Source organism: Monodon monoceros, unplaced genomic scaffold, assembly GCF_005190385.1.
Source record: "Monodon monoceros isolate NGI ecotype Baffin Bay Population unplaced genomic scaffold, NGI_Narwhal_1 Super_Scaffold_19, whole genome shotgun sequence".
Taxonomy (NCBI): Eukaryota; Metazoa; Chordata; class Mammalia; order Artiodactyla; family Monodontidae; genus Monodon; species Monodon monoceros.
In genome coordinates this window covers 37,515,674-37,536,720 of record NW_021703775.1, presented here as the reverse complement: position 1 = coordinate 37,536,720, position 21,047 = coordinate 37,515,674, and the positions used below count along the sequence as shown (strand labels likewise).

Genomic DNA, 21,047 nt, shown 5'->3' with positions numbered 1-21,047 from the left:
TATACTACCACTAATTTGTACAATATGATATAAAAATAGAAGCTAAAATAACTAAACAAATAAAAAAGGCCTAAGTTCATGAGATGTCAAAAATGATTAGTAAATATACTCATGAGTCTAATTGGTAATGAATTTTTTCTACCCTTTTCTTCCACCTACCACTCCTCCATTATATAACCTTAAAATATGCAAACATTGTAAAGGTCATTATTTGGTATGAATGCTACTATTAACTGCCAAAAAAGAATATAAAATTTCTTCAAGAATATTTTTTCTTCATATTTTTCCATATAATTAATTTGTAAAATAAAAACTAAATTGACAGATTTCCATTAGGGTTGTTATAGCATAAAAAAGTATTTCTAACCTCACAGATGAAAGAAACTAGACAGTATACTTTGATTTTGGTAATTTGTTTAATGTAATAAATAAAAATAATGTAACTATAATAAATATTAAAATGAGACAAATGCAAAAATTGTATTTTAAAAGTAAGCAAATGTATTTGGACTTCTGGGTAAAGAGAGAATATCAAATTCAGGTATGTACTTTTGCTAATCCTCTAAAACAACAAGTAATGAGATTTGTTAAAAGAGCATAAAATCCACCAGGATGGGGACAGTGGGAGTGTAGTTAGAAATCTGGAAGTTGGAAAGCAGATAGAGGAATGGTAAAGGACAGAGACACACACAAAAAGCTGAAACCTAAACTGGCAGCACGCATAACTGATACGCCACAATCAACAAAAGTCTGAGGAGTAAACACATCACCATGGAATTCTGGAAGTGGGGATAGAAGGAGCAAAATAAGGAAGTTTGACTGAAAATCTGTTTGAAAAAAGAGGTAGCTCTTCAAATCCCCCACATCACTTCATTTAGCCAGGTGAATGACCTGCCCTAACTCCTCTAAAAGACTATTTATTTTTTTTGGAGAAGGTAAAATGAGGGTCTTTTCAGTGGGGGTCATGAGTCACATGAAGGGAAATGACACCAGATGTCAACTTGGATCTAGAGAAAATGAGGAGCACTAGAAATGGTAAATTTGTGGTAAATATAATAGGTAGGCATATTGTTTTCATCTCATCTTTAAAAGATATGTATTTCAGGGCAAAAATTATAACACAGTATACAGACATAACAGATATACAACAATTGCACTAAGAACAGTAAAATAGAAATATAATGTTGTAAGATTATAATATTCCTGATTGAGTTAAGATAAAGATGGTTATTATAGCCCCTAGAGCAAAGCTTGGCAACATTTTTTTGTTAAAGACCAGATAGTACATATCTTAGGCTTTGCTGGACATATGCATCTAGCACACCTAATCAACCCTGCTATTGTAGCACAAAAGAAGAAAAACCCAAAATAAACTATCTAAGCTCCCAACTTGAGGAATACAGAAAAAGAACAATTAAAGCCATAATAAGTAGAAGGAAGAAAATAATAAAGAACAGAAATCAATGAAATATAAAATAAACATATACAGAATTAATCAATGAAACCAAATACTGGTTCTTTGAAAAGATCAATAATATCGGTAAATCTCTAGGGGCACAGATCACAGGAAAAAAAGAGAAGACACACATTACCATTGTCATGGAATAAAACATTAAACCATAAGAAGGGGGAACATTATGAAAAACTTTATGAAAATAAATCTGACAACTTAGATGAAACAAATTCCTCAAAAGATACAAATTACCAAATCTGACAGAAGAAGTAATAGGAAACTTGAATAACCCACTATCAACTGAAGAATCTGAATTTGTAATAAAAAAAACATGGTCAAATATCCTAAGGAATCTACAACAAAACTATTAGAACTATTTTTAAAAGTTTAGCAAGATTGCAGGTTACAAGTCTGCAAAAACCAACTACATTTCTACAGATCAGCAATGAAAAATTGGAAAATGCAATAAAACTCCAATTCCACTTACAAGAGCACCTAAAACAATGAAATTCTTAGGGACAAATTATTTTAAATATGTGTGAAATCTGTACACTGAAAACTGTAAACCATTATTGAAAGAAATTAAAGATCAAAATAAATGAAAGTGGGAATGTAGACTAGTACAACCACTTTGAAAATAGTTTGGCATTATCTGATAAACTCAAAGAAATGTATTCCTTATGACTCAGCAATTCCACTCATAGGCATATACCATAGATAAACTCCTGCATATGTGCACTAGCATAAGCTTCAAGAATGTTGATGGTTTCACTGCTGAAAGTAGCTAAAAACTAGAAATGTCCTCAATATCCATTAATAGTAGTATGAATAAACTGCAGTATATTCATGCAACTGAATACCGTACAGTAATGACAACCTACAGCTCCACATAGCAATATGAATGAATCTCTTAAAAATAACATCAAATGATAGAAGCCAGACACAAAAGATTTATCATGTTATGATTCCATTTTATATAAAGTTCAAAATCAGGCCCATTTCAACTCTAGCTTTCGGAGTAAAGACAATGGTTATCTGTGAGAAGGAAGGGGTTAAATGCTGATGAATATAATAACATAAATTGCTAAAAAGAAAATGAAAATATTTCTATTCCAGGATAGATTTCAACTTCAAGGACTCACATCATGTAATCTCTGTGTTTCCTATGAGGCAATTACTTAAAATGTGAGAAACATGAAAGACAAAACAAACTGGAAAAAGACTACCTAAGATGTCCAACAAGCTATCCAATAGATGTACTATATCAAAAGCTCAGGAAAAAAGTCTCTATGCTAATTGAATATTGTTTATCTGAACACTCACTCTGATTCATTACACTATACCTGTAGTGAGTATGATTAAAAGCCCTTCAAAAGACACATGTGGTGCATCTTAATCTTATTTACAAAATAACTCAGGTTGCATCATGAATAAAAATGTATCCAAAAGAAGTGCCCTGAATACATGTCTGCATTTAAAAAAATCTTTTGGAATACCAATTTAGCATTCGTTCCTGGTTACTGATTTATTCAATAGGGCTTGAGTGTACATGCCCACTTTCTTCATAAGGAGAGATTCTACCAGGTAATGCTTTCAGAAATACGATCCAAAGCCTCACTAAAATCATTCTCTCACAGTTTCTAATATGAATTTATAGTGATAATACCAAATGAACAAATATTATCAATACACATAACACCCCAGCTTCACAAAAAATTTGAATCCTAGATGTGAACTGAATTCTAAATAGAAACTATTTTATATTATGATTCTATTTTTTTAATGAGTTAAGTTTTTTTAAATTTATTTTTATTTTTATTTTATTTATTTATTTTTGGCTGTGTTGGGTCTTCCTTGCTGCACACGGGCTTTTCTCTAGCTGCAGTGAGTGGGGGCTACTCTTCGTTGTGGTGCACAGGCTTCTCATTGCGGTGGCTTCTTTTGTTGCGGAGCATGGGCTCTAGGCACACAGGCTTCAGTAGTTGTGGCTCACGGGCTCTAGAGCGCAGGCTCAGTAGTTGTGGTGCGTGGGCTTAGTTGCTCCACAGCATGTGGGATCTTACCGGACCAGGGATCAAACCTGTGTCTCCTGCATTGGCAGGCAGATTCTTATCCACTGTGTCATCAGGGAAGCCCTGATTTTTTAAATTGAGATAAAATTGGTATATAACATTATATAAGTTTCAGGTGTACAACATTATAATTTGACATCTGTATATACTACAAAATGATCAGCACCAATAGTCTAGTTACCATCCTTCACCATACAATTGACCCCCCTCACCCATTTCATCCATCTTGCAACCCCCTTTCCCTCTGATAACAACCAATCTGTTCTCTGTATCTGTGAGTTTGGAGGGGTTTTTTAAAAATATTTATTTATTATTTTTAGCTGTGTCGGGTCTTTTTGTTGCAGCATGCAGGATCTTTCATTGTGGCACACAGGATCTTTCATTGTGGTGTGCCAGCTTCTCTCTAGTTGTGACGCATGGGCTTCAGAGCACGTGGGCTCAGTAGTTGCGGTACGTGGGTTCTCTAGTTGTGGCGTGCAGGCTTAGTTGCCCTGCAGTATGTGGGATCTTAGTTCCCTGACCAGGGATCGAACCCATGTCCCCTGCATTTGAAGGCAGATTCTCAACAGCTGGACCACCAGGGAAGTCCCCTGTGAGTTTGTTTTTGTTTTGCTTTATTTGTTCATTTGTTTTTTTAAGTTCCACATATGAGTGAAATCATACAGTTTTGTCTTTCTCTGACTTATTTCACTTAGCATAATATCCTCAAGTTTCATTCACAGTGTTGCAAGTGGCAAGATTTCCTTATTTTCATGGCTGAGTAATATTCCACTGTGTACATATACCACATCTTCTTTATCCATTCATCCTTCAATGAACATCTAGGTTGTTTCCATATCTTGGCTACTGTAAATAATGCTGAATGAACATAGGGGTACACATATCTTTTCAAATTAGTAATTTTGTATTCTTTGGATAAATACCCAGAAGTGGAATAGCTGGATCATATCATAGTTCTAGTCTTAATTTTTTGAGGAATCCCCATACTGTGTTTCAATAGTGGCTGCACCAATTTATATTCTCACTAACGGTGTACAAGAGTTCCCCTTTTTCTACATTCTCTCCAACACCTGCAATTTCTTGTCTCTTTTATAATAACCATTCTAATAGGTGTGATATGATTCTTTTTTTTTTTTTTTTTTTTTTTGCGGTACGTGGGCCTCTTACTGTTGTGGCCTCTCCCGTTGCGGAGCACAGGCTCTGGACGCGCAGGCTCAGTGGCCATGGCTCAGCCGCTCCGCAGCATGTGGGATCCTCCCGGACCGGGGCACAAACCCGTGTCCCCTGCATTGGCAGGCAGACTCTCAACCACTGCGCCACCAGGGAAGCCCATGATTCTTTATATAAGAATAAAAGGGCTACCTGTGTTGATACCAACACATCTATTTCATTATTTCATTTCCTTTTTTATACTGACCACATCTAAATAAAATCCATTTTATTTTTCCCCACAAATTAGTTCCCCTCACATTATACCTGCCCAGATACTCACAATAACATTTTAACAACCACCTCAGAGATAAACTGAGATTCCACCAGAGGAAAGAATCAAGAGTTTCAATCACATCAATACTTCAACAGTTACTTATATGAATAACTTTCTTTGTCTTTTTTTTTTCTGGCTGCACTGCGCGGCCTGTGGAATCTTAGTTTCCTGACCAGGGATTGAACCCGGGTTACGGCAGTGAAACCACCTAGTCATAACCACTGGACCACCAGGGAATTCTCTGAATAGCTTTTAAATGATAATAAAAATAATATATGACTCTTTAATTTGCCATACATATAAATTTTTAAATAAAAATTTATATAATTATATACCGCTTAAATAAAAAACTTGCCCTCTTCCTTCTGCCAGTACCTGCTCTGAGCACTCTTGTCAAGGTTGTAGAGACAGCCGTACACCCATCTGATCTCTGACCCACTAACTGTTAAACCCAAAGCTACAAGCAATAAAAAGGAAGTAACACTGTGAAATGACAATCCAATGCTAAACTAAGGCCTTTCACATGAGAGTTTTATAAATGATGAGTGTCCAAATTGGTTGAAAAATATTTATCATATTAAAAAAAATCAGATAACTCTGCATAATAAAAATAATGGCAAGGAAAAAGATACCCAGTTTTTCTTAGGAAAAAAAATTCTCAGATACCATTTCCTTGAAAGGTATTTACTCTAGAAAATAGATTCCACTAATACTGATCCTGTATTAATACTGGTAAGGAAAAACAAAGTTTCATTTAAAAGGAAAGATTTGTGGGACTTCCTTGATGGTCCAGTGGGTAAGACTCTGTGCTCCCAATGCAGGGGGACTGCGTTCGATCCCTGGTCGCGGAACTAGATCCCGCATGCATGCTGCAACTAAGAGTTCGCATGCCACAACTAAGAAGCCCATGTGCCGCAACGAAGATCCCACGGGCTGCAACTAAGACCCAGTGCAGCCAAAATAATAAATAAATAAATATTTTAAAAAATAAAAGGAAAGATTTGTAAAGATAACATCCAATATTTTAAGCAGTACAACCTAATTTTTTTTTTAAAAAAGAAGCAGGAGCAGCTGTAGCACTACCATTAATCAATACTACTAATTCTTCTTTTTTTTTTAAAGGTAAGAAAGTAGCAGTACTACTTCTCAAGGAAGAGATTTCTGAGAAGTCAATAATGAAGTTGGATTTGTCTGACTTCAGGGTGGCACCAGCTCCCTCCTTTTGGATATTTGGAAGTACACATGACAAAAGGACATGGCTGAAATCCTGACATGCCCACCTCTAATTATTAAGGGAATAACATAATAATTCATCATCACACACACCTATCAATCGTTCTAAGATTAAAGGAAAAACAGAAGTAGCTCCTCACAAAAGTGAATGGAAATTCCTCTATTTTAAGACATCTGCTGTAAAAAGATATTTGATTTAAAACCTCTTCTGTACCTATTCCAGTCATCTGATAACAAAACTTGACCTTAAGTGTGGTGGGAAAGTGCTAAAAAATGTAATTTTAATTTTACTTTCAAAGTTGTAATTTTAGAGAATCACCAAATAAATTGGTGATTTATCATTATGTTTGTTAAATTATTACTCTTGTTAAAATATTACAAGAGCTCTGGTTCCATATATATATATATATATATACACATATATATATACTTTTACCAAGAATCCTTTCCCTAACTTTGAAGATACTATACCATTTGAGTGTAAAGGTCAAAACCTAGACTAAGCCTCTCCTGTAAACACAGATACACAATAACCCACTTCTGATATCTATCTGACCAAATCACAGTGTAGGTAGTAAGTAGGGCACAGCAATAATCAAAAGCATATACTGGGGCTTCCCTGGTGGCGCGGTGGTTGAGAGTCCGCCTGCCGATGCAGGGGACGCGAGTTTGTGCCCCGGTCCGGGAAGATCCCACATGCCGCGGAGCGGCTGGGCCCGTAAGCCATGGCCGCTGAGCCTGCGCGTCCGGAGCCTGTGCTCCGCAGCAGGAGAGGCCACAATGGTGAGAGGCCCGTGTACAGCACACACACACACAAAAAAGCATATACTTTGGAGTTGGATACATGAGCGTTTAAATCCTAGCTCTGTTATTTATTAGCAGTGTAACCTTGAGTTTCAATTTCATCATCTGTAAAATAGAAATAATAACACTGCCTACTTCAAGGGGTTGTTATGATTAAATGAGACAGCACAGGCAGCACGCTGTCCTACAAATAATAAATGGTGGCAGCTACTGCCCCTTGTTTTTTCCAAGAAAGGGGTTGTATCTCACTGCTCCTAAAACATAAGCACACATTGTGGTGGTGTGGCTGTTTCACATATAAACTATCACTTTATATACATATATTGTATATATAAATTATTATGAATGATTTTTCAAAAATAATAACTTAGTAGTTGAGAATTAGTAAGTCTAAAACATGGTGGTGATCTCAGCAAAAAGGGTAATTGAGATGACTTCTCTATGTAACAAAAGAAATCTGAAATAGAGTCTAATTTAGAAGCTCCCTTTTTCTGAAACTCAGTCCACTAGGCCATGCAGTCCTAAAACTGAATGAAAAAAAGGAAAGTTTGGTAAGGAACTCAACAGTTGGTAAGTAGCAATGTGATAATATGTTGCATTTGATGGGGAAATAGAAAAAGGATTTGCTTCATCTTGTATTCCTATTAACTCTGTTATATAACCATTTCTCACTAAAAATTTTAAAGATGCAAAATGTGACAATTCATGGAATAAGACCATACAAATTAAAACATAAACTTCAAAATTTTAAGGCTGCCTCATGCTCTTAACACACCCTGCTACCTCTCAACCACCCACACTGGTGGATTAGCCATAGCAACCTTTTCTTTCTTGCTGCCTCCTCTGCCTATACTTAGCTGGTTCAGGCCAAGAAAAAAGCAAAGCTAGGAAGTAAACATACGCATTTTCAAGTATTTAAACATATGTCTGAATACTCCGCCAACTGCATTCCTGAATCCAGTATACGTTATTGTGATGGTTTTTAGAATTAGCCTTGCTCCTTGTCCTACTTCACCATGGCATCTCATTCGTGGGAATATGCTTTGTTCTTCCTTGCTACAAGGCTCAGTGACTTCAGGAAAGGGTTCTTGCTTTATTTGTTGGTCTCCCTGCAACTGTACCCTCTAATAGTGAGTTATTAAACCTATTCAATACCTGCTCTGACTCCCTGACAGCTGGACTGCTGACTGCCCACCCTAAAGTAACCAGGACTTGGGTTCTACAAAGACCTTGACTAATCACAGGTCACTCATCCTTTCTTCCTTGGAACACACGTCCCAATTGTAGATGGAGTAACAGAATCCTGAACCTGCTCCCATGTCTAGTCCCATGTTCCCCCTGATGCAACAGCTCTGCCTAGATTTTATCATTCTTTTGTCCCCTGATCCTTCTCGAGTGTATGGCTTAACAAGTGCAGTAGTTAAGAAAAGGCAATGCCCATAGAGCCAAGGTAGTTAAGTAAATAAAACATGCCTAAGTATAAGAGATGGTGTGGATTTAAAAAAAAAAAAAAGAGCGTGAATGAGGGAGACAAACCCAAATTCCAATAAATGTGACACACTGGGCAAGCTTTCGTCTTCCCCCCTTCACATGAGATGAGTGAGATGATTAATGAAGTAATCCCAATCTGTGAGGCTGAAAAAAATCATCCAAACATACCTTCTTTCCAATTCACAGACACTGGGGATCCGTTAAATTTTCAGAGATTAAAAGGTTGGGAACTCCTGGACTCCATCAGAGTCTCAGTAGGTTTTAAGGGATTTATACCTGAGATGGTGGCATGGGCAGAGCTCTGACAAATCACAACCATATACATGTCATTTTTCAATGAGGCTAGATGGTCACCAAGGTCTCCTACAGATCTATGATTCTGTGATTCTGATCATGCAGACTTCCATATACTGATGTTGTGCTCACAGAGGTATGCTATTGGGGTCACCTCTCATAAGGAAGATGGGTTTGCTGCATGTCCTCTGAATGGCTTAAAATGTTGCAGCCTGTATATGCAAAACATTAGCAAGGTTACATCCCCTCAACCCATCCATAAAGAATCTACTGAAAAATCCCTAAGAGGCCGAGACAGTGATTGCTATAATTTTGCATGTTTTTCAGTGCCTCATTCAGCAACCTTGTAAAAATGCTTTGCATGGATAAATGGACCACATAAAGATTGAAGCAAGTCTTAACTAACTAACCTAACCAAAAAATAGGGTTACAAAGTCTGAAAACTCCTTAGTAAGCTGAGAAAGTTTATCGATTGAAGTGAACCTTAAGTTGGTACTAAATGGTGGGTAAGAGAGAACAAAAACTGATTTAAGCAAGGTGTTGTCATACAAAATAAAAATTGAGAAGTCACAGAAAATGAATAAAACGTAGAAAATATGCTTGCTAAATTAGAGAGTTGGGTTAATGAATGAAGATAGCCAGCTCAGGCCTACACATACAATATGAAATTGAAAGTGTAGCTCTCTGTACTTGAAGTCAGAGATTTCATCAAATTCTGTACTATGAGCTAATCATAATTAGAAAAAGCATTGCCCTTTAGAAAAAGTAAGCACATCAATCAATTACAGAGGGGGAAAATTACTGGAGTGTCCAATTAAGAAAGATCCTAGGTTAATGGCTGGGAGTTTAAGAGGCCTATATAAATACATGCAAAATTCTGAATACATGCATTTTTAGGACAAGGGAGTCATTGCTTTCTTTAGATTCTTAATGAGATGATGGTCCCAAACTGGCTAAGACCGCACCGATTTAAGTAAAAATCCAAAGTCTTTTGAATACCCATTTGTCAGAATTTAAGAAAAGAACAACTTTGTAAATATAAACTGCTACCACAGAAATGGTACTGCTTTTATTTTTGGCTACTTTTCTAGGGCTGTGTATAACTTATAGTACTTAGTGCAAAGCATGGAAATATCACAAAGTATAACAAATGAGAGAAAAAAGGTTTTGATTTGACAAATAAAACTCGAACTATACCAAGTTGCATATAGAGAAGTAGGTGTTTCAAACGACCAAAGTAACATTTAAGGGACAATTAACATTCAAAGTCAATAGTAATTAAGGACCTACTGTAGAGCACAGGGAACTCTGCTCAATACTCTGTAATGACCTATGTGGGAAAAGAATCTAAAAAAGAGTGGATATATGTATAACTGATTCACTTTGCTGCACAGCAGAAACTAACACAACATTGTAAATCAACTATACTCCAATAAAAATTAAAAACAAAACCCAAAAAAGTCTGTAGTAAACAACTGTTTCCTGCACGCTGCTCCTGAGGTGGGGCCAGTAGGCCAAACTGATAGTACAATATTGCCCCCTACTGAACTGTACTAGTAAAGATAAACCTAGAAGAACAGGGCTTTAAAGTGCTTACTTTTAAAAGGACCTACTTGGAATGCTCTTTTCCCATCAATACCAGGTTAGCCTAATATTAGCATAAGTCTGGGTTATTCACTCTATGGTAATTTTAGTGTGGCAGTAAGGTAATGTGGTGTAGGAGTTTAGAGGAATCAATCATGAATATAAGGTAACATTTAAAAATTACTGTAATAAATATTTTTCTTAAAACTATATAGGATCTTGAAGTTTGTAAAGGCTGAACAAAGTCTCTAGTCTAACCAACTATAGGTTCACAACTTCCTTATATATATATCTCTGCCAAGTAGTTGCCCAGTCTTGGCTTAAACATTCTGGTGACAGAAAACTCACCATTCCTGAAAACAGTCTCTCCTGTTTTGGATAATCCTCCTTACAGCTGAAAATTACTCTATCTCTCCAGGAGAAAACCCCTCAAATATTTAAGCAGGGCAAATTTGTCCCACTAAATCATCTATTCTCCAAATTAAATAACCCAAGTTCCTTTGGCAGCAGCTCCTGTGACCAGGGTTCAGATGTCTCCAACATTCTAAATGCACTCATCTAAATGTGTTTGTTTCTATTGTTGCTATAACAAATTCCCACAAATTTAGTGGTTTAAAACACAAATTTATTATCTTACAGTACTTTAGGTCAGAAGCCTGACACTGGTCTCACTGGGTCAATAGGGCCATATTCTTCTCTGGAGGCTCTAGGCTAGGAGGACCTGTTTCCTTGCCTTTTCTAGCTTTCAGATTCCACTCATTTTCCCGGGCTCATGGCTCCCTCCCACTATCTTCAAAGTGAGCAACACTGCATCTCTGACCATTCTTAAACAATCACCTTTTTCTCTTACTATCACCTCAGCCAGGAAGGGTACTTTTAAGGACTCACATGATTAGGTTGAGCCCACCTAGCTAATTAAGGATAATCTCTGTATCTCATCATCCTTAACCTTAATTACTTCCGCCAAGTCCCTTTTTTAAAAATGCAAAATAACATATTCACAAGTTTGGGGGACTACTACAAAATGCCTTCCCATTTGTATTTGCTCCTCCTAAAGTAGAACATTCCATCTGACTATGGTACTCTAGGAATGGTCAGCACTGAGTAAAAAAGGATCGTCACCTTCATCTTTTCAGATACTATACTTCTAATATCTGGATGAAAATCCAGAGAACTTATCTAATCACACCCATAATTCTCATTGGGCTACTAACTAAAACTCCTAAGCCATCACTATAAACACAGCTCTTTTTTTTTTTATTGGAGTATAGTTAATTTAAAATGTTGTGTTAGTTTCAGGTGTACAGCAAAGTGAATCAGTTATACATATACATACATCCACTCTTTTTTAGATTCTTTTCCCATATAGGCCATTACAGAGTATTGAGTAGAGTTTCCTATGCTATACAGTAGGTCCTTATTAGTTATCTATTTTATATATAGTACTGTGTATATGTCAATCCCAATCTTCCAATTAAACATAGCTCAAGCCACTCCTGCCTCATCCTTTACTTGGCAGTTGTTTTTCTAAACCCAAGTATAAGAACGTAGGTTTAAGGACTTCCTTAGTGACACAGTGGTTAAGAATCTGCCTGCCAATGCAGGGTACATGGGTTCGAGCCCTGGTCCAGGAAGATCCCACATGCCGTGGAACAACTAAGCCCGTGAGCCACAACTACTGAGCCCACGCTCTAGAGCCTGCGAGCCACAACTACTGAAGCCTGCGTGCCTAGAGCCTGTGCTCCACAACAAAAGAAGCCACCGCAATGAGAAGCCCACGCACCGCAACGAAGAGTAGCCCCCGCTCGCCGCAACTAGAGAAAGCCCTCATGCAGCAATGAAGACCCAACGCAGCCAAAAATAAATAAATAAAAGCAAGAAGAGTTTATGCAGAATAATTCTATTTTTTAAAACAGCATCTTCTATTTCTAATATGGAATATAAATACTTCATAAGTATTTAACAAATATTAAGTTAATATTGTTAAAATCATCACATGTGGTAAAAATGGACAATACAAATTTTAACGTAAAAATATAAACTTTGAGATGAAGATTGGTAGTAAGATATATAACCACACTTAGAAAATATATTTCTTTTCCTATTTTTGTTACTCAAACACTGAAAGCTTTGTGAGTCACTTAGCTTTTGGAAGTCTGTTTTTCTCCACCAAAATTGGACCCTGGAGATGACCTATCTGTGAGAAATGCACTGATGATTGACTAGAAAATGACTTTAAGTGTTTATAAACCTCAGTATTATCATTATCACTGCCTTTACTCTTCCATTTGCTCCATTATCTTGTCATCAACAGAGATACTACTTAAAATCACTCTACTCTTTTTCACTTCCCAGCTCTTCTCTATCATTTATCCAGCCTCAACAAGTCTTAAGTCAATCTTTAGCCTTTTAGGGACTAATAAATATATTCAATCAAAGAAAATGATGGTATAAGATGTAAGGTGATGCTTTGGGATTCTTAGGGAAAATATACCTCATACATATAAATAGATGTGTTTACAGCTCATTATAATTTGAGGTTACAGAGGCCATTCTCTCTATACTACATTTAACAGTATTAACAAAGATAGTTTTGTGTTTTCACATCAGTTTCTACACACAGGAACATTACAATAATGACTACTATTATTTTTTTCACTTACCAAAAGAAAAAAGTTAAAATAAATATGAGGCTATTTCTCTCCCTTTTTCCATTGACTAAAAGAGGTGCCGTCTTTTTATATTTTACTCTGGAAAAGAGAAGGCTCATCAAAATTAAAATGATCTTATCCTAGGACCATTATAAAACATATACATCTGCCCCAAAAGATCTCTGAAGTCCTGGTCAAATATCTTTCTCTGACCAACATGCCGCTCAACGAATGTTGCTACTGAATTAGGACCTTTTAAAAAGATGGCAGTACTGTGATGAATAAACTAACTTGAACCAATAATTCCTTTTCTCATCCATTCACTCAACATCATTAAGCAACTATAATAATGTAATGCTTTCAGTCATTCAATAAATTCATAAAATGTGAAAATATAATATGGGAAGGAATATTTATACTTTCCTATATTTTTAGAAATTTCTATTGTGTACTTCACATACAGTTTTATGTATGTAAATGACCTTACCTCTCTTACAGATAGCTGTGGTGGGAAGGAGATTGACAATACCAAGTTGGTGAATTCAAACCCAGAGGCCTCAACCTTTTGGCACACCTAAAAAAGTATTACATAAAAAGTATTTTTTATTACATAAAAAAGTATTATATAAATTCCCAGGAATTGCTCAAATTTTTACACTAATCTTCATAACATGAATTTTTGGTCCAGGAGATGACACTGCAAAACTTCTAAACTTTTACCTTTGAGTAGGAACTCTCACAAACATCCTGAAATCAAATATTTGCCAACTATGACCCTGAGGACTGATATCACAAGGTGCCAAAAGAGCCAGGACTCACCTGCAGAACAACCTGTTGAATGTCAAAATACTTTTCTATTAAGTCACCTGGTAATTCAGAAAAGATCTTAAACAAAATAAAGCCAAATAGGCACTCTTGATACCTGGAAACAAAAAGCAATCCCACCTTCAATCATGTACCTTCCTCAAGGCTGTAACACTAATCTTTTCTAGACACTAAAAGGTATGACTAAAGAAGAACTTTTCTCTAACTCCTTAGCTATGTTAAACAGCAAAGGGAAAACTGCTACATTTTTGTTCAATTGAACAGCACTCATAACTGAAATACATGGATACATATTTCATTAATTTTCTGACATGTTGATAAAAAGGTAATTTGAGAATAGTAGGCTTTTTAAAAAAAAAAATTAAGAAAACGTTCTAATGATCCATTTGTGTGAAACAAGTTGAAACGAATGGCATTGTTCCTTTGGATACAAGAATTCTAGTCCTTAGAACTGAAAATCTTTACGAATCGCACATTAATAAAAAAACAGTTTACCTTTTTAATGAACTCTTTTTCACAGAAATCTTGAAGAATTCCTAGGCATACATTGCATACATTTAAATTTGAGTTCTTGGAAGCAATGCTTCCATCTTCAATAATCAAGATCTTTCCCTCTCCATTTTGACTCAGATTATCCATCCCATCAATCCCATCTTCTAGTTCTTGTAGTCGAATTTTCTTGGGAGGTGGGTTTGGAACTTCTGAAATTAATTCATCTTTTTCAGTTTCCAGAAATTTTTGCAGTTCATTGAGCAACTCCTGGAAAGTTAATTAAAAAAATAAAAAAAGTAATGACCCTTTAACAATGTCCTTAAGGGTAAGATGAAGTGTGAAAATTATGATATATCACAGACTTATACAATGCTGACTTATATCAGTTCTGGAGCAGTTAGTTTTATTAGCCAGCACTGGCTTTCAGGAGAATTTAAAAGAGAATACCTAATTCCTATAATATATGTGTGAATATTTTTTCAAAAGAGTTTCATACATCAGTGAAGCTAAAATCCTAAATCTGAGATGGAAAGGCTCCATTAACAAATTTATTAATTTGGCCTGTAGTTCTGTTGTGAGGGTCATTCACTTGCTAATTTCAGCAAAACAAACAAACAAAAACAAAAAAACCCAACTTCAATTCTAATTATTAGCAAATAGAAATGCAAACTGAATTTCCATCTATGCTAGGTTATTTAATAATCTCACAACCACTAAAACTTCATATGTACAATATTTAATATGAAATATGAAAAATTACATAGATTAGAAGTCTATTAAGTAAAAATAATTTCTAGTCAATTTACTAAACAAAGGCAAACAGATGCTGGCAATGCTGAAATTTGGCATCATAATTACAAACCATTTACAGGCATTAAATGAAAAAAGCCCTCTACTACATTCTGGTTTGCCTAATTTCTGTCACTCTTTGTATTGGAATGTAAAAAGTGGCATTCCTTTCAAGCCACTATCATATTTCAGACGTTCCACTCATCTAAATACTCAGAGGACTTTTCTTCTGTTTTGTCTAAATTGGGCAGGTTTTATTATTCAGTTGTTGAATAAATATCCTTTTGAAATTCACTCATATTACAATTTACTGACTCTAAAGGGAAAAATCTTTCACTCAAACAAATTTAATTCATTTTATTAAGACATGAGCTCTCCTATTAAATCTTTAACAGAGAAATACATACACATATACACATACAGGCATATTATGGCCCACACAAATATGTTTATTATTACCTAAGACCTATAATGTCAATATAACATCGTACAGATACATGCATGTGTACATATATCACACGAATAGAAAATATTAAAATATATTTACCCAGAAAAGTCCTCAGATATTTTCATGTTTATTTACATAAAATGATACAAAAGTTGGTAACACTAAGTGTCTTTCTATAATATATATTTTAAAACTTACAACATGTATAAAATAATAGATTATAAATGTGTCTGAAAAAAATTGTAAGGCAAGTTACACAAACTCAATCTTATCACTTCATAGTCATTATGCGTATAAAGAAATATAGATGTATATATTAATCATCATAGTATATGTACCATTTCCAGTTTTCAAAGTGTTTTCACATACTTTATTAGATATTGTCCCTTAAAATCCTGTGAGGTGGATGTTATCATCACGCCCATTTACAGAGAAGAAAACTGAAGCTGGAAAGTGGTGAAACTGGGATTCAAATCCATGTCTTCTAGCTCCAAATTCTAGGCTTTGGATTCAGACAGACAGTTCATATCCTAGCTTGCTCACTTAATAGCTGTGTAACTTTGGGCAGGTTGCTTAACCTCTCTGTGCCTCAGTTTCTTCATCTGAAAATAGAGACAATCATAGTATGTACTTACCTATTAGGTTATTGTGAGGATTATATGAGAGCTTGACATATAATAATGCTATATGAATATTGGATATAATTATTTCCAAAATAATAGAAACTAATACATAGGAGAAATGACTGCCATTGCTAACTCCTGGGCAATTTTTTTAAATTATAGGAAGCTGAATGTGTGTGTGTGTGTGTGTGCGTGTGTGTGTGTGTGCGCGTGTGTGTGTGCATGTGTGGTGTATTCGTACTGTTTATAAGTACATATTTACACATATGTATATAATTACTATCTGCCTCTGAAAAGAACATCACTGTTAGAATAAAATATATTTCACAAAATGTTATATATTTTATATGAAATATTCTATTAAATGTCAAAGCTCTCTGTATATTACCATAAATGTCAAAGACCTCAGTATATTACTTTTGCTATTAATAGTGGTAAGTGATAATAAGCATTTACTTCTAGAGAGTTGCAAACACCTATTTGTAAATACAAGTGGTAATACAGAAAACAGAAAAAGAAAAAAGGCAACCAAACCCACCATGCTTCCACTCCCCCATTACATTTTACTAATATCTGGTGAGATGCACTATTTTGTGATATTCTGTCTAGATATTCTTTAGGAAAGATCTATGCAAACATTAAATGCACCAGTGAATTGCTTCACAAAGATCTCACTACATTAAATGTTAAATATAATCACTTAAGAAGGAACTTACATTTTATATGGTAATGGCAATTCCAAAATTACCATTATCGGTAACTACTTTATTATAGTTTTTTAAAAAATTTAATGAAGAGTTATGAACAGATACTTGCCCTCAAATACACAGGTATTGATTTAAAACCTTTTCTTAACTTAAAAAAAAAGGAAGGAAGGAAGGAAGGAAGAGAGAAAGAAAGAAAATACCCTTACCTTGTAGGGAAGTTTGTATGGTGCATGAAAATCCACACCACAGAATCTGAAGATACATCTTGGACAGGTACCAGTACTGAGCAACAACTGGGCCACATGCTTGTTTTCCACAGTCAGTGGAAACATATTAAATAACTACAACTAGAAAAAAAGAAAAAGTAAAACTAATGAGCACCTTTTGTGTTTTACTTTCACAGACAAATATATGGTCACCTTTAAGGATAAAAATCTTTAAAGATAAAACATTTATATTTGAAAATCACTATTTGGTATTCTCCAATAATGTCCCTTTCATTATATCCATATTGAAACAAAAACTTGAAGGCAATTTATTAGATGGATCAGGTAAAAGTTTCTAATTGTCAAGGACTTTAACATTCTGGATTATGATAAAGTGCATCAACATAACTAAATCAATCAAAAGAAATAAAAACTAATAAAAAATGGCTGTCTCTAAGGAGGGTAAGGAAAACAAGAATACAGAGTGTAATTTTGCTTTTTATTTTGTACCATTCAGTATTGTTTGAGAACACAGAGTTGTAAGTTCAATAAACTTTCCTGTTAGAAATAAGAAATGAGTTTGCTAGAAAAAATAATCAGATCAGTCTACGTTATGTAATACTTGACTGCCCTTAATGATAGTTAAGCAGTCAAGTATTCAAAGCAAACTGATCAGATTCAAAAATATCAATTTTACTTTGATGAAATAATAACTAAGTAAAAGCCAACTATTACCAAAATGAGAAAAATCTTCCTTTCATACACAAGTAAAAACTCCAACAAAAACAAATAAAGTGCAAAATATTTTAGAGTAATTATTATCTAAAACAAGTTGCCACTTTTTTGCAATTTGAACAAACTCACTTGGAAGTAAATACGACATAGAGAATGGGTTCTTGTTGCCAGGAAGGAGTGGGGTAATGAAAATTAAATTTCGTAGTCATTCTGTTTGGAGGGAAAAAAAAGGTCTTCTGATTAATGAATCAGCTCACATTACTTTAAAATGAGGAACTAGTGATATTTTATAAAACTATGATTTCGTGGTTATGGTACTGAGGTCATAGAGATAAAAGATTGTGGCACCTTTAATTTGTTCATTTTCATAATTCAAATGAACTTAGTATTTGTGGAGGGTGAAGCTCTTACCAACTGCTTACTATAAAGATGTGACTCTTAGAATTAGTTTGTGTTTTCTAACCCTTTAAAACCCACTACTTACTTTCAAGTTTCTAAATGTTTGTGGCCACTTATCAAGAATAGATCCTTGACAGAAAACAGATAGTACTATGGAACTCTTCACCATAAAAATAAGGTCAGCAAGCAGGACTACAAAAACCAGATTGCCTGTGGCTGGGTTCTAATTCAGGTACCAGAATATGTGAGTTGTCAGGGAGGGGAAGGGAAGAAAACCAAGCTTCTCTGGACACACCAGTGAGAACTTTCAGACACCCAGATTGGGAAACACTGATTTAGGATTGCCTAAGTAAATTTGAGCTCCAGAAAGTACAGAATATGTAAAGAACAACCTCTGCATAATGAAGCTCTGTGTGATCATTGTTATTTACAAACGATCTGAATCCCTTCCCCCAGCTCATTTAATCTAATACTTTGATGCCGATAAGGGGTTGGGATTCTTTGAGGAGCTGATTATCAGCATTTAAAGTGTATCCCAACTGCATTCCCCTCACAGAGAAACTGTTTCTATTTCGTCCTTTTTTTCTCCGCCTATCCATTAGCTAAAGCCAAGGATTTCATTTAATTGAGAATTAACCTTTAACTCAGAAAGAGAAACCAATAAACCCTCCTGTCCAATAAATAAATCCAGGACTGAGTGCTTAAGATGGGCACTTTGTATCAAAGATTTCCCAGGAGACTTAAGTTAAATAGTTGTATTAAAATGTATGCTTTTTCCCCCCGTTGGCTTAAAGACAATGTTTGTTTCTCCAGTAGGTTCACTAGAACAAAGGTATCACGCTAGTCAATAAATGACACATTATACTCTCTTGGCTCTAAAGTTTCCAAACCCGTTCAGAATTAGGAAATCTCCTGTCTTGAGTAATTTGAAGAGGTCTTAAAAGAGCAAAACAAAACCCTCTTCCGTAATTATGTTAGTAATCGAATGGCATTACAAATTTCTCAAGATCACTTTCACCTAGCAACAATCTAGCGACTTCCCAAGCGCGTTTACATTAGGAAAAAATATGTTCTTAAATTTGGTTGTTTCATCTTGGTGTACAGCGCTGAAATGCCAGGATTTCATAAGACATCAGAAATCAGTTGTTCCATATTAGATTTATTATCTTTGAAACCAAGCCCTGAGAAATGCATCCCGTACTGTAAGGTTTTCATTGTCGGTTGCCTTTACGATGTTTGTTTTTCGTTTACGTGTTTACTTTACCCAAAGAACTGGAACTTTTCATTGCAACAGAATCTCTTCCCAGGTGTCAGGATCCTACGGCGATCCAGTCCCTGCTCCACAAATCAATGGTAACTAGCCCCGTCTCTGGTTTACTAGAGAAGATGGTTTTTCTTTTCACTTCTTGGACGATTACAGAAACTATTTATTACAAACAGGCCAGGAGCAGGCAAAAAAACCAGGCTGAGTCTCACATCCCGGGATCTTTTAAAACTCATTTTCATACAGAAGGGTGTCATTCGTCTTGTGGGGTGGGGGTGGGGTGTGGATTTTTAAAGAAAGGCGCTCGTAACTTCATCGCGCTACCGATACACTCAGGAGTGGAATCTACTCTAGATTTCTGGAAAGTTTAACCCTAGGTCTAACCTCCAGTCTTTCCTTTGGCCAACCAAGGAAGACCTTCTCACCTACAGTCAGGTCCCCAAACACTTCCCACTCACCCCTCCTTGCTAACAAAGCCTCTCCCACAGGAAGGAAACGATCCCCTCCATCCACACCTCTCCGGCATGCAGTCCTCACCCCCTCTCCTCAGACCTCCCTTGCCTCACCTTCTCCCACGGCGCCGGAGCTAGAGATTTAACCCCTTCCAGCCCTCAGAGGGAACGGGGAAGACTAAAGACAACGCACCTATTGCGTCTAGCAATTCTGTTCCCCGAGGAAACGAGAGCTATAGAACAAAAAGTACCAGCTCCCTCACGCGAGGACTGAGTGAATTCTCCCCTGCTTGTTTGCAGGGAAACCAGTCAAGATACCTGGCCGGCCGCCACGCACCCTGCCTGCCCCGCGGGTGGAGGAGTGGTGTGTGGGGCAGTACTCCCGGCCGGGTGCAGGACGTGTCCCAGGGAAGCCTCCTTGGGACTCTGACGTCTAGGACATTATAGCCGCCACCAGAAATATCGATGAGCTCTTACCCTCTGTTTAGAATGGAAGTTCTTTCCAAGGCAAATAAAAAGAAAGCGTTTCTTCCCATAGGTTAGTGGCATCCTCCTAGGCTGTAATACCAAAGCACCACAAACCACATCCTGACTGCAGGGGAGGGCCGGGTGGAGGGCTCTGCACTCTGCATATTGTGCCTGGCGCTTAAGCGGCTGGTGTCCTCGGGCCTGGAGAGTCCCAGCGCAGAGCGGGATCTGAGAGGAGGCGGAGATGGCGTCCCAGCCGCCGCCTCCCCCGAAACCCTGGGAGACCCGCCGGATTCCGGGGGCCGGGCCGGGGTCAGGACCCGGCACCACTTTCCAGTGAGTGTGCGATTTTTCAGGCCGCGAGTTTTGTGGGCCTTAGCGGGGACTTGGCAGGAGGCGGTTGAGGCCGTTGTTGGGTGTGAAGTATCCCCTCCCCCTCTCATCCAGCCCCCACCCACACTCCTAGTCTTAAGGGAGGTCGAAGTGCCGCCGGGGCGCCTGCAAGGGGAATTTCGGTGTCAGACAGCTGTTTCTGACTCGGCGGCTCTCGGCAGCGACGTTTCCGGGGGGG

The 21,047-nt window shown here is 36.6% G+C and overlaps 2 protein-coding genes across 7 annotated transcripts in view; one reads left to right on the top strand and one right to left on the bottom strand.

Annotated features, from left to right (window-relative positions):
- PUS10 (pseudouridine synthase 10) overlaps positions 1-20,356 on the bottom strand; it is a 66,860-nt gene extending 46,504 nt beyond the window's left edge. For 2 of the 6 annotated variants that reach the window (XR_003794958.1, XM_029232361.1), the window contains exons 1-4: positions 20,123-20,221; positions 17,159-17,299; positions 14,389-14,652; positions 13,556-13,642 (exon numbers count right to left, since the gene is read on the bottom strand). Coding sequence is in view for 5 of the 6 variants with exons in the window: in XM_029232361.1 (XP_029088194.1) it covers positions 13,556-13,642; positions 14,389-14,652; positions 17,159-17,284 (477 nt within the window). In the remaining variant the exon portion in view is untranslated. Of the gene's footprint in view, positions 1-13,555; positions 13,643-14,388; positions 14,653-15,991; positions 16,225-17,158; positions 17,302-20,071; positions 20,094-20,122; positions 20,257-20,326 lie in introns of those variants that run through there. The other 4 variants (XM_029232363.1, XM_029232364.1, XM_029232362.1 and 1 more) reach the window with 4 other exon arrangements.
- A 314-nt stretch (positions 20,357-20,670) lies between these two features.
- Positions 20,671-21,047, top strand: part of PEX13 (peroxisomal biogenesis factor 13) — a 33,952-nt gene continuing 33,575 nt past the window's right edge. Inside the window, exon 1 of the mRNA XM_029232634.1 lies at positions 20,671-20,812. Within this exon, the coding sequence (XP_029088467.1) occupies positions 20,721-20,812 (92 nt within the window). The 5' untranslated portion in view covers positions 20,671-20,720. The remainder of the gene's footprint in view (positions 20,813-21,047) is intronic.